Genomic DNA, 13,158 nt, shown 5'->3' with positions numbered 1-13,158 from the left:
CTTTCAGGTTCAACCTGTCCCTTTGCAGTGGGGGAGGTGAAATGTATCGAATATACTGATCAATAGCTTACTGTAAATTTCTGGCATAACCTTACATTGTGCAAGTAATTGAATAACTCGTGTTTATCAATTCCACCTTCATACATGTCTGGTGTTTTAAACCTGATGTATATCAACAAGATATTTCACTAATGTTGTGGAAAAAAATGATGTACTCTGTTTCTCTTTAATGATATATCCTAAGCCTGCGCATTTATTCCTGCACACAAGTTGAATAGTTTATATGACACAATAACAGTTATCCCATAACAAATAATTTGATTGCCAATTTGATAGGCATCATTCATTTTTAAGCCTAGGAATAAGTATATTAGAGGGTCAGCCCAGGTTGGAAGGTTTGGAGACAAAGCCAGAGTCGCAAGATTACATTGGTTTGGGCATGTGCTGAGGAGGGATGCAGAGTATATTGGGAAAAAGATGCTAAGGATGAAGCTGCCAGGTAACAGGAAAAGAGGGAGGCCTAAGATAAGGTTTATGGATGTGGTGAGAGAGGACATGCAGGTTGTTGGTGTGACCGAGCTAGATGCAGAGGACAGGAAGAAATGGAAGCAGTTGATCTGCTGTGGCGACCCCTAACGGGAGCAGCCGAAAGAAGAAGAAGATTCATTTTTAAACCTGAGCCCTGCCTTTTAACCTCTATACCACAGTCTGTATCATTATTGTTCCTAATCAACCATTGAGTTAGGGAGTCCTCCAAGTAACTGTTCTTTCCAGCTGCTTCCTCCTTTTCTTTAGCATAGCTGTTAGGTTGATGTTATCCAAGTCCTCAGTTTGTGAGAATGTGAACATAAACTTGACTTAATTAGGATGAGAACTCGCTCTCAGCTGTAAGAATTGAACTGATTAACAAAAGGGAGAGGGGAGAGGAGAGATTGGCAGAACACCATAAATCAAAAATATTTACCACTTCTTAATTTGTTTAGAAAATCGAAGAGAAAAGTAAGTTAAAGTTGCAAAGCTTTAAGACAATTTAGACTGAGGTATTATGCTTCAGTTTTTTGATGTGTCAATCAGGCAGACATAATTCAGTTTCTGGGATTTTTAAATAGCGTCTTCAGGGGAGTTATCTGTTCAGCATAATACACAAGTAATATTCAGGGTTTGTGTCAGGGAGCAGAGACTTTCTTGCACATTTCTTAGACTGTGATTCTCTTTGCTTTCTGGTGAGGCAATAGGTTATCTCAGGAAGTTTAGGGTCATTGAGCCACTGATTAGAGGTTATGATTTGTAACACTTTCATGGATTTCTTCATGATAAGCACTGTTTTGTTGCCTTGGCTCTACTGTGTCAATAGAGACCAAATGAACTGCTGTTCCCCTTGCATGGCTTTAGGAATAACCTCTGGACCATGTCAGTGTAAATACACCTCTTGTTGAGGGGTCATTTGGCTTCATTTGCTTCCTAAATGAGGATTTTGTCTCCCATGTCCTACCAACTTCCAGTTAGGTCCAGTGAGTGGAGTCAGGGGCTGATGAGATTTCCTGATTGTGCTCATCTAGGAGTAGCTCACCTTGCTGATACAGCGGTACCTTTTACCTCTTATGTTGGCTTGCTGGTGTTCTATTTTTAGTGCCTTTTGCTGGTGTTGATTTCACCTTGAACCAGGGCAGATCCTGCACTTAGTTCTGTGTTGGGAGGCTGTTGTCCATCTTCTCTTGGAGAGCCTCATTCGACATCTTTCAACATCTAGCCCTGTCTGTTATAGTATCCTTTGTCCCTATGGTGTGGGAATTTGAGTGTAGTCCTGCTTCTCTGTATCCCCACTTCCACATCTGGGTGGGGTCCTCTTTCATCACTGTTCAGGCCATTTGCATGATATGGAGATAGTGATGGTGCAATCTGATCTTCTTTGGAAGCTCCTAGGAGCAGCAAGTCTGTACTGAGATGAATAATTTATCTCCCAGTCCTGTGCGAATGAAAATGCAACTATTCTTTGTCCCCTGTTAGGGGTGGGAATTGGTTCTGTTGACCATTGTGCATCTTCCTGCAGGCTGGGCTGTATTCTGTTCTACTTTTTCAAAGTAGCTCCCTTCAGTAAAAATTAAATCTGCTCTTAACAGGCTTAATTATATTAGTGCCTGTGTGATCTTCCTATGGTCGTTGGTAACATTAGCTTCTCAGAATCTGACCCTTTTGGCTTTTGTGTTGCTTCCTATGTAGCCGTCCTTGTTTGCGGCTGTGGTTTCAGGTCTTCTGATTACTTGCCCTCCAGTAAATGACCATTTTTGCTAGTTCTGGTGTGGTTGTCTGACTTCATCCTGGGTGGTTGTACTGTTTGGAATCTAACCCAGTTATAGTGCTACCAAATAGAGTCTTCAATGTGAATATAATGGATACATTTTTACCATATCAACTGATCTACAAAGATGGTTATTCATGATATATTATAAATAGTTTCTCTGTCCCCGTGCAGGTGGGTGGTATCTCCAATCAGCTTCTACCACCAGAGTTCACTTTATTTCAGGAAAGTATATACTTGTATGTAACTTGTTGGCATTTTGATGCACAATTTTCATTGATGGCCTTCATTTGTAGAGAGAGATGCTTGCTAATTGGCTGAGACTGAAATAGGTCCATTGGGATCAGTGCTGTACCCCAGAATAATAAATTAAAAATAAATACTATTCCACAAGAAATCCCCTGGACTGCCTAGTTTCTTTTCACGAAAATATTTTATTCAGATGAAGCCAATTTATTAAATAAAAACGCTTTTCATCCAACAGTGTCGTTGGACTTCTTCAGACCAAAGAAAAACGTTTGAAACCATTCAAATCACATTTAAATAGCCTTCTTCATGTCACATGGTTAACCAGTAAAACATTTTAAAGTCATAAATACTTAAAAAATATTTAAGCTATTAAAATAAATCTTTTCATTTTAAAACCAATCATGTCATGCTAGCAGCAACCAATTATATCTATACCTTGCAGGCATGTTAGTTACGTGAAATGAATAAACATAAATATAAAGAATAAAAAAATAAAAAATAATGAATAAAAAGTGGTAAATAAGAAATCACCCATTCATCCATCTCTAAAACTATAAGTAACCCAACGTTTTACTCATGTTTACATACTAATTTTAAATGTGTTGTTAATCAAGACACAAAAATGATCAATAATGTGTTTATTGAAATTGAAAAGTTTGGAAAGATGAAGTGTATTGTGTATAAGTGATTCAAATTCTTATTTACCACTTTTTATTCATTATTTTTTATTTTTATTTTTTATTCTTTATATTTATGTTTATCCATTTCGCATAACTAATATGCCTGCAAATTATAGATATAATTGGTTGCTGCTAGCATGACATGATTGGTTTTAAAATGAAAAAGTATTTATGACTTTAAAATGTTTTATTGGTTAACCATGTGACATGAGGAAGGTTATTTAAATGTGATTTGAATGGTTTCAAACGTTTTTCTTTTGTCTGAAGAAGTCCAACGACACTGTTGGATGAAAAGCGTTTTTATTTAATAAATTGGCTTCATCTGAATAAATTCTTTTCGTGACAAGAAACTAGGCAGTCCAGCGGATTTCTTGTGGAATAGTTGGTGTTTGGAGATTCATGGTTTAAATTAAAAATAAATGGTAGAGGTGACCCCTGAGAGAGGATAAACCCAGCCAAAGCACCAATAAAGGAGGATCAGATCAGATGATTGGGAAATAGCAGATATATTCTTACCCTATTTTGCTTTTTTTTTTTTTTTCAAAAATGACTTGGCACCACTATTTCTGTTTCCAGGATTCTCAGTACTTTTGAACATTTGTTTTGGTCTGGATGACTGAGCCCTAGATTCCTAGTCCTTGGACATTCAATAGTAAAATGATAGGCTTTCTCATATGATATGAAGTAATTATACACCCCTCCACTCATTGTATAATTTATTGAAAACTGTTGTTGCTTTAGTAAATGCCTTCAAAATAATGCTCCTTTCTTGTATTCTTTCACAGTCTCATGCCTTATTACCAGATGAACTATTTCCATTTGCCATTGTAGATTTCTTGTGATTGAAGATGCAGGGTAATTTTCTGTGCCTATTCTGTCTGGGTTTTCACTGAGCTTTCCCTTGGTGTCAGTCATTAGGCTAAATCTGTCTTCATACTGTTGCCCTTTCTGTCAAGTTCAGCACATCGGTTTTCAGATGTGAGATTCAAAACTGGAGGCACTGTTGCAGATTTAGCTCCGACATAATTCTGCAAGGCAACAGATTTTCTTATTTCATGTTAATTTAAATGTCCTATACAATTAGTATTTTTGTTCATTACTCTTGATTGTTTTATTTTTTTGCTTCTAAATTTGATTCTTGCTGTGTCACAGCAGTTGTATAAAATGTGGAGATTTGCTTCTGTGTGCAGTACTGTGCAGTCTGGGATCCCACTTGCACACCAAACCTAGCCACCACTGTACTGTTTAATACATCTTTAACTAGATACAGGCATGTGTAGTGTCATTGTGCTTATAAAGTATTTTGGTAATAGGAATGTTACATGCTATTAACTTGAAATTAGATCCTATTCACTTTTATTGTCTTTACAGTTTCTAGTTGGTTATTTTTATGAAAAAACATCAGTTATATTTCAGTGATCTCATGTGCATGCAGTGATTTCAATACTTTACATTTTGTTGATTTTCTGTATTCCTCAGTTACATTGGATTCATTGAAAGCTACCGAGACCCTTATGGATCTAGAGGAGAATTTGAAGGTAAGATTTGGTCTGTCAGTTTTCTTTTGTCAGTGATCTTATGATTTTGTTGAGAAATGCAATGGTCTGAACGGTGAAAACAATATTAATCCATCTGTTACCTGCCTTGGTGAGAGTCATGGTGATGGGAAGCTGAGCATGGTAGACCAGACTTCCCTGTCCTCAGAAAAGCCTGAAGCTGTTTCTGTGGGATCACCAGGCATTGCAAGGTGAACTGCAAGTTAACATAACATTTACTCAAGCAAGTCCTGGGTTTACCCTGGAGCCTGTTTCCAATGGACTGTGCCTCAGATACCTTCAGTAGGAGGGAGGTGCTTAGGGAACATCCTCACAAGATACCCAGACCACCTTAACTGGCTCTTCTAAACACAGAGGAGCAGAAACTGTAGTTTTGAGATACTTCCAGATTGTCAGACTCCTTACTTTGTAGCAGCTACCATCTGAAGGAACCTAATTTCTGCTAAGTTTACCCATAAATGTCATTCTAGTCTCATGTTGTAGTATTCATTACAGTGAGGAGGTTGTTGCCTGCAGAACCAACATCCTGCCAGTATACCAAAGTCTTTGGTCCAGGAGTGTATGTGTGACTTCCTCTGTCAGAGCCATAAACCAATGTAGGGTATAAAAGTGATGTCTGCACGTATCCTCTTCAGAATTTTCTGCCTCAGTGAATATCTGACTCCTGTTTGTCAGTTTGGAAAGCGGATCACTAATTCTCAGACGACCGATTAAAGCAACCACTACAAATCAGACAACTGCTTCAATCTAGCTCTACAGATAAGTACCCTGTTGGGTTCTTTTGGTAATTGCATGTCCACTACAAAGGGGAAGTGTGCTTGTGGGAGACAAATTCCTCCCAAGGCCACACACGAAAAGTGCGTATATTACTTGGGCAAGGACCACGACCATACTTCCTGCCCCATTTGTAAATCCTTCATCCCTAACACTTTGCATCCATCTGGCCGCATTAAAACTGTATTTAGAAAGCCAAAGGCTGCAAAGATTCGTGCTTGGTATGGAAGGGGGAGTAGGCCTGTCCAAAGAGCTGCCGTGGATGAAGGCCAAGAAAATCAGGCCGTATTCCCACTCTGTACCTCAGGTGTCCGAGCAGATTCTTGAGGCTAATGAAAGCCCGGGATCTTCTCAGACCTCCAAGCCAGTCTCGGGAACCTCAGTGGAAGCTGGAATGGTGGAAACTTTAAGTACGTCCGCTGAGGCTAATCAGCCATCAGACCCTGATAGCAAAGGGGAACCATGACTTATTCAGTCGGAAAGCCCTACTCCTACACTTCCATTCACCCAGACGTCTCCGCCCATTCTTTCAAAACCAGCTATCCCCTTGAAGAGAAAACAAAAATTAAAACATCCTGAGCCTCAACCAGTTCATGGATGGGAAGTTTTCTCAGAGTCTTTTTAAGGCATTCCAGGCCTTACAGACACATCAACCACCACCTGCTTCTCCTCCAGGGCCTCCCTTAGAAGTATCAGAGTCCTCTTAAGAAGAATTCACCTTTGGAGACACAATCTCCCTCATGAGGGAACATTTTATGTGGCAGGCCTCAGAGGTCCCTGACACCAAGAAAAGGTACTTTTGACCTACTGCAAATGGTACAACCATCCCCTTCTGCTGTGCCCCCTCTGCTGCCTGCCTTCCAAGATGCCTTCTTGGCCGCTTCACAGTCCGCAGACTCGCAGCCACTGACCTCAAAACATCCGGATCATTTTTATAAGGTCCCTCAGGACACCCAATTCCTTTTTAGAAACTCTCCAGCAGACCAATCAGTTATTGCAATCTCTGCTGATAAAACATCCAGACAATTACCTTCTGCTGCTCTCTACCCTACTGATAAAGATAGCAAATGTATGGACAACCTAGGGAAGAAAGTGTATACCTCCTCTACCCTGGCTATAAGAGCTCTCAACTACCAAACACACATGCAACCAAATTCTGGAAAGAATAAAACCAAACCAATCCAAACAAATAAAATAAAATAAAATCCTGGACACCATCTGATGAAGTCATTAGACGAAAGCACTCATCCTTTGTGTTTTGTAGAAAATACAAAGAGTTTTTATACCTACAGTGGTGTCCAGGATTTTATTTTACCAAACACACATGGCTAGGTAAGTCCTGGACACCATTACCAAATCTTCTACCCTTCTCTCTGAGGCTACTGACCCTTCCATTAAAGCCCAGCATAATACCCTACTTTCCACAGCTTCTCAAGTGACTAGGCACTCAAGTGCAGTTGTGATGCTGTGGAAGCCTCCTCTAAATCTGCTGCATCAGGCTCAGTTTTGAGGTGATATTCCTGGGTGAGACTACAACCACTCCCTATGGATGTGCAAATTAAATTGCAAGCCCTATTTGGACAAGCCTCAGCAGAGCTTCTCAAATCCCTTCAAGAAAAGGGACAAGAACTTCAAAACCTAAAACATTTGCTGGTGTCTCTTATCCCCAGGTATCAGAGAAACTACCCACAAAGGCCTTCTTTTGTTAGGAGACAGTCCTCACATTCAGCTCCTCAGCCAAAGGGACGTAGGCAACTCAGGAAAAGCTCTACTCCCAGGTTTCCTACCAACCCTCCGACCACCACCTTTCAGAGTCAGTCTGATCAACCCAGACCACCTCCACTGTGACTTACAACTATTGGACCCAAACACACCCCTATACCTACAGCTCACCCTCTCCCTACCCTCCTGGTGGAGAATTACATCAGAGCAACAGGTCCTCTCCATCATTCAGAGGGGATACTTCATGACTTGGTGGATGTTTCCCCCCTTCCAGAGAAGTCGTCAACCTCCTACAAACCAAGCTCACCTTTTCCTACCCATCATTCAGCAACTACTAGTTCAGGGCACCATAGAACAGGTACCCTCCCCACAAAGAAACAAAGGCTTCTAATCCAGAACGTTTCTGGTACCAAGAAAAGATGGCCCATGGAGGCCAGTTCTGGGTTTATCTTTCCTAAACCTGTTTCTTAAGGTACCCAGCTTCAAAATGATTACCTTACCCTTGCTCCTACCACTCATACCAACAAATGCTTTCACAGTAGCCCTGGATTTGAAGGATGCCTACCTTCACATTCCTATACATCCAATTTACAGGAAATTCGTACACTTTGCAATAAGTTCATGGCATTTTCAATTCTCTGCCTTGCCTTTTGAACTTTCCACTGCTCCTTGAGTGTTCACAAAGTGTCTATCACCCTTCATTGCTCACTACAGAACACTGAGTATACAAATATACCCATATCTAGACGACCTGGTAATTTTTCATCAGGACCACCAAGTCCTTCTACTCCACCTACAACAGGTGATATCCACCCTAACTCAATTAGGGTTTACCATAAACAACGAAAAGTCTCACCTGAACCCCACTCAAGACCTGGTGTTCTTGGGATGTAGGATCAGAACAGACAGAATGAAAGCCTTCATTCCAGACCAAAGGATCCTAGACCTTTGTCTATACTTCACCAATCTCATCACCCACACCTCCTTGCCAGCTTGAGCCTTCCTAAGGATATTAGGCCACATGGCATCCCTACTACCCATGCTACCTCTGGCAAGACTCCACATGAGGAAGATCCAGTGGATCCTAAAGAACTTTTGGAGCGCAACACTCCCACCTCCTGGACCTCTCCCTTCCCCTACTTCAGTGCCTGAAGAGGGATCTCCAGTGGTGGGTCTCTGCCATCACCTCAACCAAGGAATCCCCTTACAGGTTCCGGCCCCCCTACAACAAGTCTCATCAGACGCATCAGAGCTGGGATGGGGTGCAGTGCTAGTACACCACCAGAAGCAATTCACCGTGCAAGGGAAATGGTCCACCCTAAGACAAAAGGACCATATCAACATCAGGGAAATGAGAGCAATACTGCTAGCCTTACAAACATTCAAGTCCACTCTACAGCCAGGAACCCTGAAAATGATTATGGACAATAACTGTCCTGTGGTACGTAAACAGAGGGTGACAAGATCCTACCCTCTTTGCAGCCTGGCCACCCAAATCTGGACCCTAGAGTCATCACTCCAGATTTATCTGGTAGCAGTGTATATTCCCTCTACAGAGAATGTTATGGCAGACACACTCAGCAGAACTTCAGCTCCCGCTCATGAATGGATGCTTCACAGAGAGGTATTCCTGGATATTATCCACAGGTGGGGTATTTCATAAGCAGATCTTTTTTCCCCCTCCCAGAACAGACAGATGCCCATGTTCTGCACAAGGGACCCACATTCGCACGCCTGGAAAGTGGACCCCTTCTACTTTCCTTGGGAGGGAATGTATCTCTGTGCCTTCCCACCCTTATCACTGATTCAGAAAGTCATCCTGAAAATCCAGAGTGACAAACCCAAAATCCTGTTGGGGATCCCCTTTTGTCTGACAGCATTGGTTTCCCCTTCTCCACCTACTAGCCAAGGGCAATTATCACAGATTACCCCACCGAATAGACCTGCTCACTCAGGACAGGGGATCCCTACTACACCCTCAGGTGAACAATCTGAAACTGACCTTATGGGTGATGGGGTTCTAATCCCCTTCAGACACCTATACACAGAGGGATGTACTCCATGTTTTGCAAGAGGCCAAAAAACCCAGTACTAGGAGAAATTATGTATTTAAATGGAAGAGATTCTTCAGGTGGTGTCAAAGGAAAAAACAGGATCCTATGACTACTTCTGTACCCTTGGTCCTTTCCCATTTGTGTGAGCTCCTTCACTCAGGACTGACTTGCTCTTCAGTCAAAGTCCATTTATCTGCCATCTCTGCTTGTCTGCCCATGTTACCACCTCTGGCTTCAAGTTTGGAAGTCAATCTTTTCCTTAAAGGGGACTTCATATCAGACCCCCCCCCCAGAAAGCCTATAGCTCTCCATTGAGACCTGAAATTTGTGCTAGAAAAACTTACATTGCCACCTTTTGATCCAGCACATTTAGTATCCCTAAAATTCCGCCAGGAGGGTATCAGAGATGCAAGCCCTTATGGCTACCCCTCCTTACCTTATTTTTCACAAGGACAGAGTTGCTCTTAGGACTAACCCCTCCTTCATGCCTAAGGTGGTTAATGAACGCTCATTAAACCAGGCCATTAACCTGCCTGTTTTTTACCCTCGCCCCCAAAATCCCTCAGAGAGCACTCTACATTTTCTAGATGTACACAGACAACTGAGGTACTACTTAGACAAAACCAGACCTGTTCGAAAGTCTAACCAGCTGTTCATCTCCTTCCATTCGAGGGCTCTAGGGAAGGCAGTCTCCAAACAGACCATTTCATCACGGATTTCCAAGTCCATTGGCATATGCTGTTCCTGTCATGGGAAGATTTTACATGGACATGTCAAATCCCACTCCCAACAGAGCAGCTGCTTCCTCAGCAGCCTTTTTCAAAGGAGTTGATTGATTACTCCTCAATTTTAGAAGCTGCCACTTGGGCTTCAGTACACACCTTTACCAAACATTACAAACTGGACCTAGCCTCCAGAGCTGGGTTTGCCAGATCAATTCTTCAGGGTCTCCTTGACCAGGGACCCCAATCCTCCACCCAGGCTCATATCTAAAAGCTTTGGTACTCTCCCTACTGTAATGAATACTAAAACATGAGAATAGGAGGACATAGAATAGTTGTGTAAGAACTTACAATAACCTTAGATGTCCTTCTCTTCCATGTTGCAGTATTCAGTCCCTCCCTCCTGCCCCCCTCTTGCTTACCTGTCTTACATACTTTTGCTTCCCTGTGGGGGCATAGTCACACTTTTTTACCCCCAGTTTTTCCACCATATTCAGCCTATCAAGTACCCTAGAGTCTAATCTACATGCGAGTCTCAAGGGTCTACCCTTTTTGACCCTCTTTAAACCTGCAGGAGTACTACTGTATGCAGCAGTCCATTCTGAAGGCGGTACATGCAGACATCACTTTTATACCCTGCGTAGGTTTATGGCTCTGATAGAGGATGTCACACGTACCCTCCTGCACCAAAGACTTTGGTATACTAGCCGGATGTCGGTGCTGCAGGCAGCAACCTCCCCACTGTAATAAATACTGCAACATGGAAGAGAAGGACATCCAAGGTTATGGTAAGTTCTTGCACAACTATTTTTTTATCTTCTTGATCAGTGGTCAAAGCCACTGACCTTTGGCAAAAACAGGATCACTGACTGGTAAATGGAGAGCTTTTCTATAACTGTACTTTTGTTTTACAATCAGACTCTAATACAGCATTTGCAGTACTGCGTCATTGCACCCATCTGCTGGTCAGTCTCTAAATACTGTCTGCCTTCACTTATGAACAAGACCTCAAGATATTTAAACTCCTTCACTTGAGTTAGCTGCTTCTCTCTCACCTGCAGAGGAAGGTTCTTTCTTTTCCAGGAAAGAATGATGACCTGTAGTTTGGAGATGTTGATTTTCATCCCAGCTGCATGATGCTCTGCAGCAAATCCACTCAAGTGCATGCTGGAAATTGTGAGACCAACAGGACAATGCTATCTGCAAACAGATATAAGTTACTGTTACTGTTAATTACATCTGTAGTTACGTATTATTTTGTTCCTGTTGTAATTAAATTTTAAATAGATGACTTCTGATGCTGATTGAACACTTTTGACAGCCCAAATCATGTCAGCCCAAATCATGTCTCATTTGACTGTGTTGAAAGAACTACCTTTGTGTTCATTGTAATATTCACTGCTAGTGTGCTAACTCTTGGGATTCCTGCCTTCAGAAGCCCAGCAGCCTTCCCCATTTCTGGAGCTGTCTATACATTTTTGCCTCTTGACCCAGTGGCCTCCCTCCCAGACAGAAATCAGGGCATAGGTAGTGCAAAGAGACATTAACTGGTGTGAGTTTCAAAATTTCTTGCTGCAGTTTCATGAATAACCTAAGCCTTCAATTGGTTCCTCAGTTCACTGGTTCACCCTGCTTCCAGATTTCAAGGTAAGTATCCTTTCATTTGAAGAATATTCTTTTTTTAATTGTATATTTTTTTATTTGCATTGTAGATATCTGTGCCAAGGTTAATGTATTAAGTGTAAGAAACGGGTCCCCCACAAAGATTCCCTTAAGTATTGCCTTTGTTTCCCTGGTTTCAAAGCATGACCTGCCCAGTTTTCCCCTACAGAGCTTTGTTTAACCAGAGGGTCTTAAAGTTTAGGGCAGAATCACTCCAGAAGTATTTGCCTATGAAGAGCCCCCTCACTAACACTCTTCAAGAAAAACCTTGACTAGTGGATGGGTAACAGAAAATGCACCACTGGGATCACTTCATTGGCTCTGCTTGACAGAGGCTCAGTTAATTAATCAGTGCGGCGGTGAAAGCCGACACACTCTGGCTAGGCTTATAAATGTCCTTGGGCAGATAGCCTAGTACCTACCTATGAACCTTTGAGGGCTGTGCATCTGGTCTTGGTCTTCCATGTCATCCTCCACCCCTTGCTGTGACCAACCACATATAAACTAATTCTCTGAGAAGCACCTGAGGGAGATGAAAATTTATGAGGCTGACTGCCCTATATCAGTGTCATATACATTGGCATGCTGAGGTACCTTTGCAATTGAAGCCTTGGGTTTGACCTCGGAGGTCACCATGCTGTTGGCATGTCTTGAGGCTACTCTAAGGGCCTTGGGGTCCAATGCCCATATTGCTGGAGAAAGAGATGGTGGCGTTTAAATGCTGTTTGTGCACAAGAGTTTTGAATGAGACCAGACTGAGGCCTCCAAGGTGCTACTGCCAAGCACAGACAGAAGAAAATCAATCCAAAACAGATTACTGCTAGCCATCCCCTTCCCAGTTGGCCCAGGACTTTAGAGTTTTTGATATTCATGCAGCCAACCTGTATTGAACTGTCAGTGTCATTGGTCCTTTCTGGGAAAAAGGGAATTCTCCCTAAAGGCTCTGAGGAAGAAGAACTGGCATAAGCAGCCCAAATATCTCCCCTCTGTCACCTGCACTCATATGAGGACACCTTGTCCTCTGCTTATCCTTCAGAGGATATCTCCTTTGGGGGATACCCTTCACAGAATGTCGTCTTTTAAATGGAAGGCCAAAGTGTTTTGTCAGACCCAGATAAGGTATAGGAATTTTATGGGCCTACCTGGACCCACACATTTAGTCATTGCTCCAGTCCTAGATGATGCATTTACTCCTGCATTTTTGCAGATGAATTTCATGTGCTGTACTCTTAGGAAGGATGGCCATTTCTGTAGGGTTCACTACTCCTACAAGCACTTGTTTAAAACTCCTGTGGCTGATCTAGCTGTGGTAACTTTGAATACCAACTAGGGATCTAATGTGGCTGTGTACAGGAACCCAATTCCCAGTGACTGGGAGAACAGAATCATTAGCTGCTTTTGGAAGATGACTTTTTTATACCTCAGCTACTCTGACTGAAC

The 13,158-nt window shown here is 42.2% G+C and overlaps 1 protein-coding gene across 1 annotated transcript in view; it reads left to right on the top strand.

Annotated features, from left to right (window-relative positions):
* The window catches only part of DPP3 (dipeptidyl peptidase 3), a gene marked incomplete in the record, with an annotated part of 784,135 nt that overhangs the window by 390,649 nt on the left and 380,328 nt on the right, over positions 1 to 13,158 (top strand). Inside the window, 1 exon segment of the mRNA XM_044078218.1 lies at positions 4,708 to 4,766. Within this exon segment, the coding sequence (XP_043934153.1) occupies positions 4,708 to 4,766 (59 nt within the window).

Source organism: Protopterus annectens, chromosome 7.part0 (genome assembly GCF_019279795.1).
Source record: "Protopterus annectens isolate FY-2018-M chromosome 7.part0, PAN1.0, whole genome shotgun sequence".
NCBI lineage: Eukaryota > Metazoa > Chordata > Ceratodontiformes > Protopteridae > Protopterus > Protopterus annectens.
The sequence above is the reverse complement of the archived record's forward strand: the minus strand, read 5'-3'. Positions and strand labels throughout refer to the sequence as shown.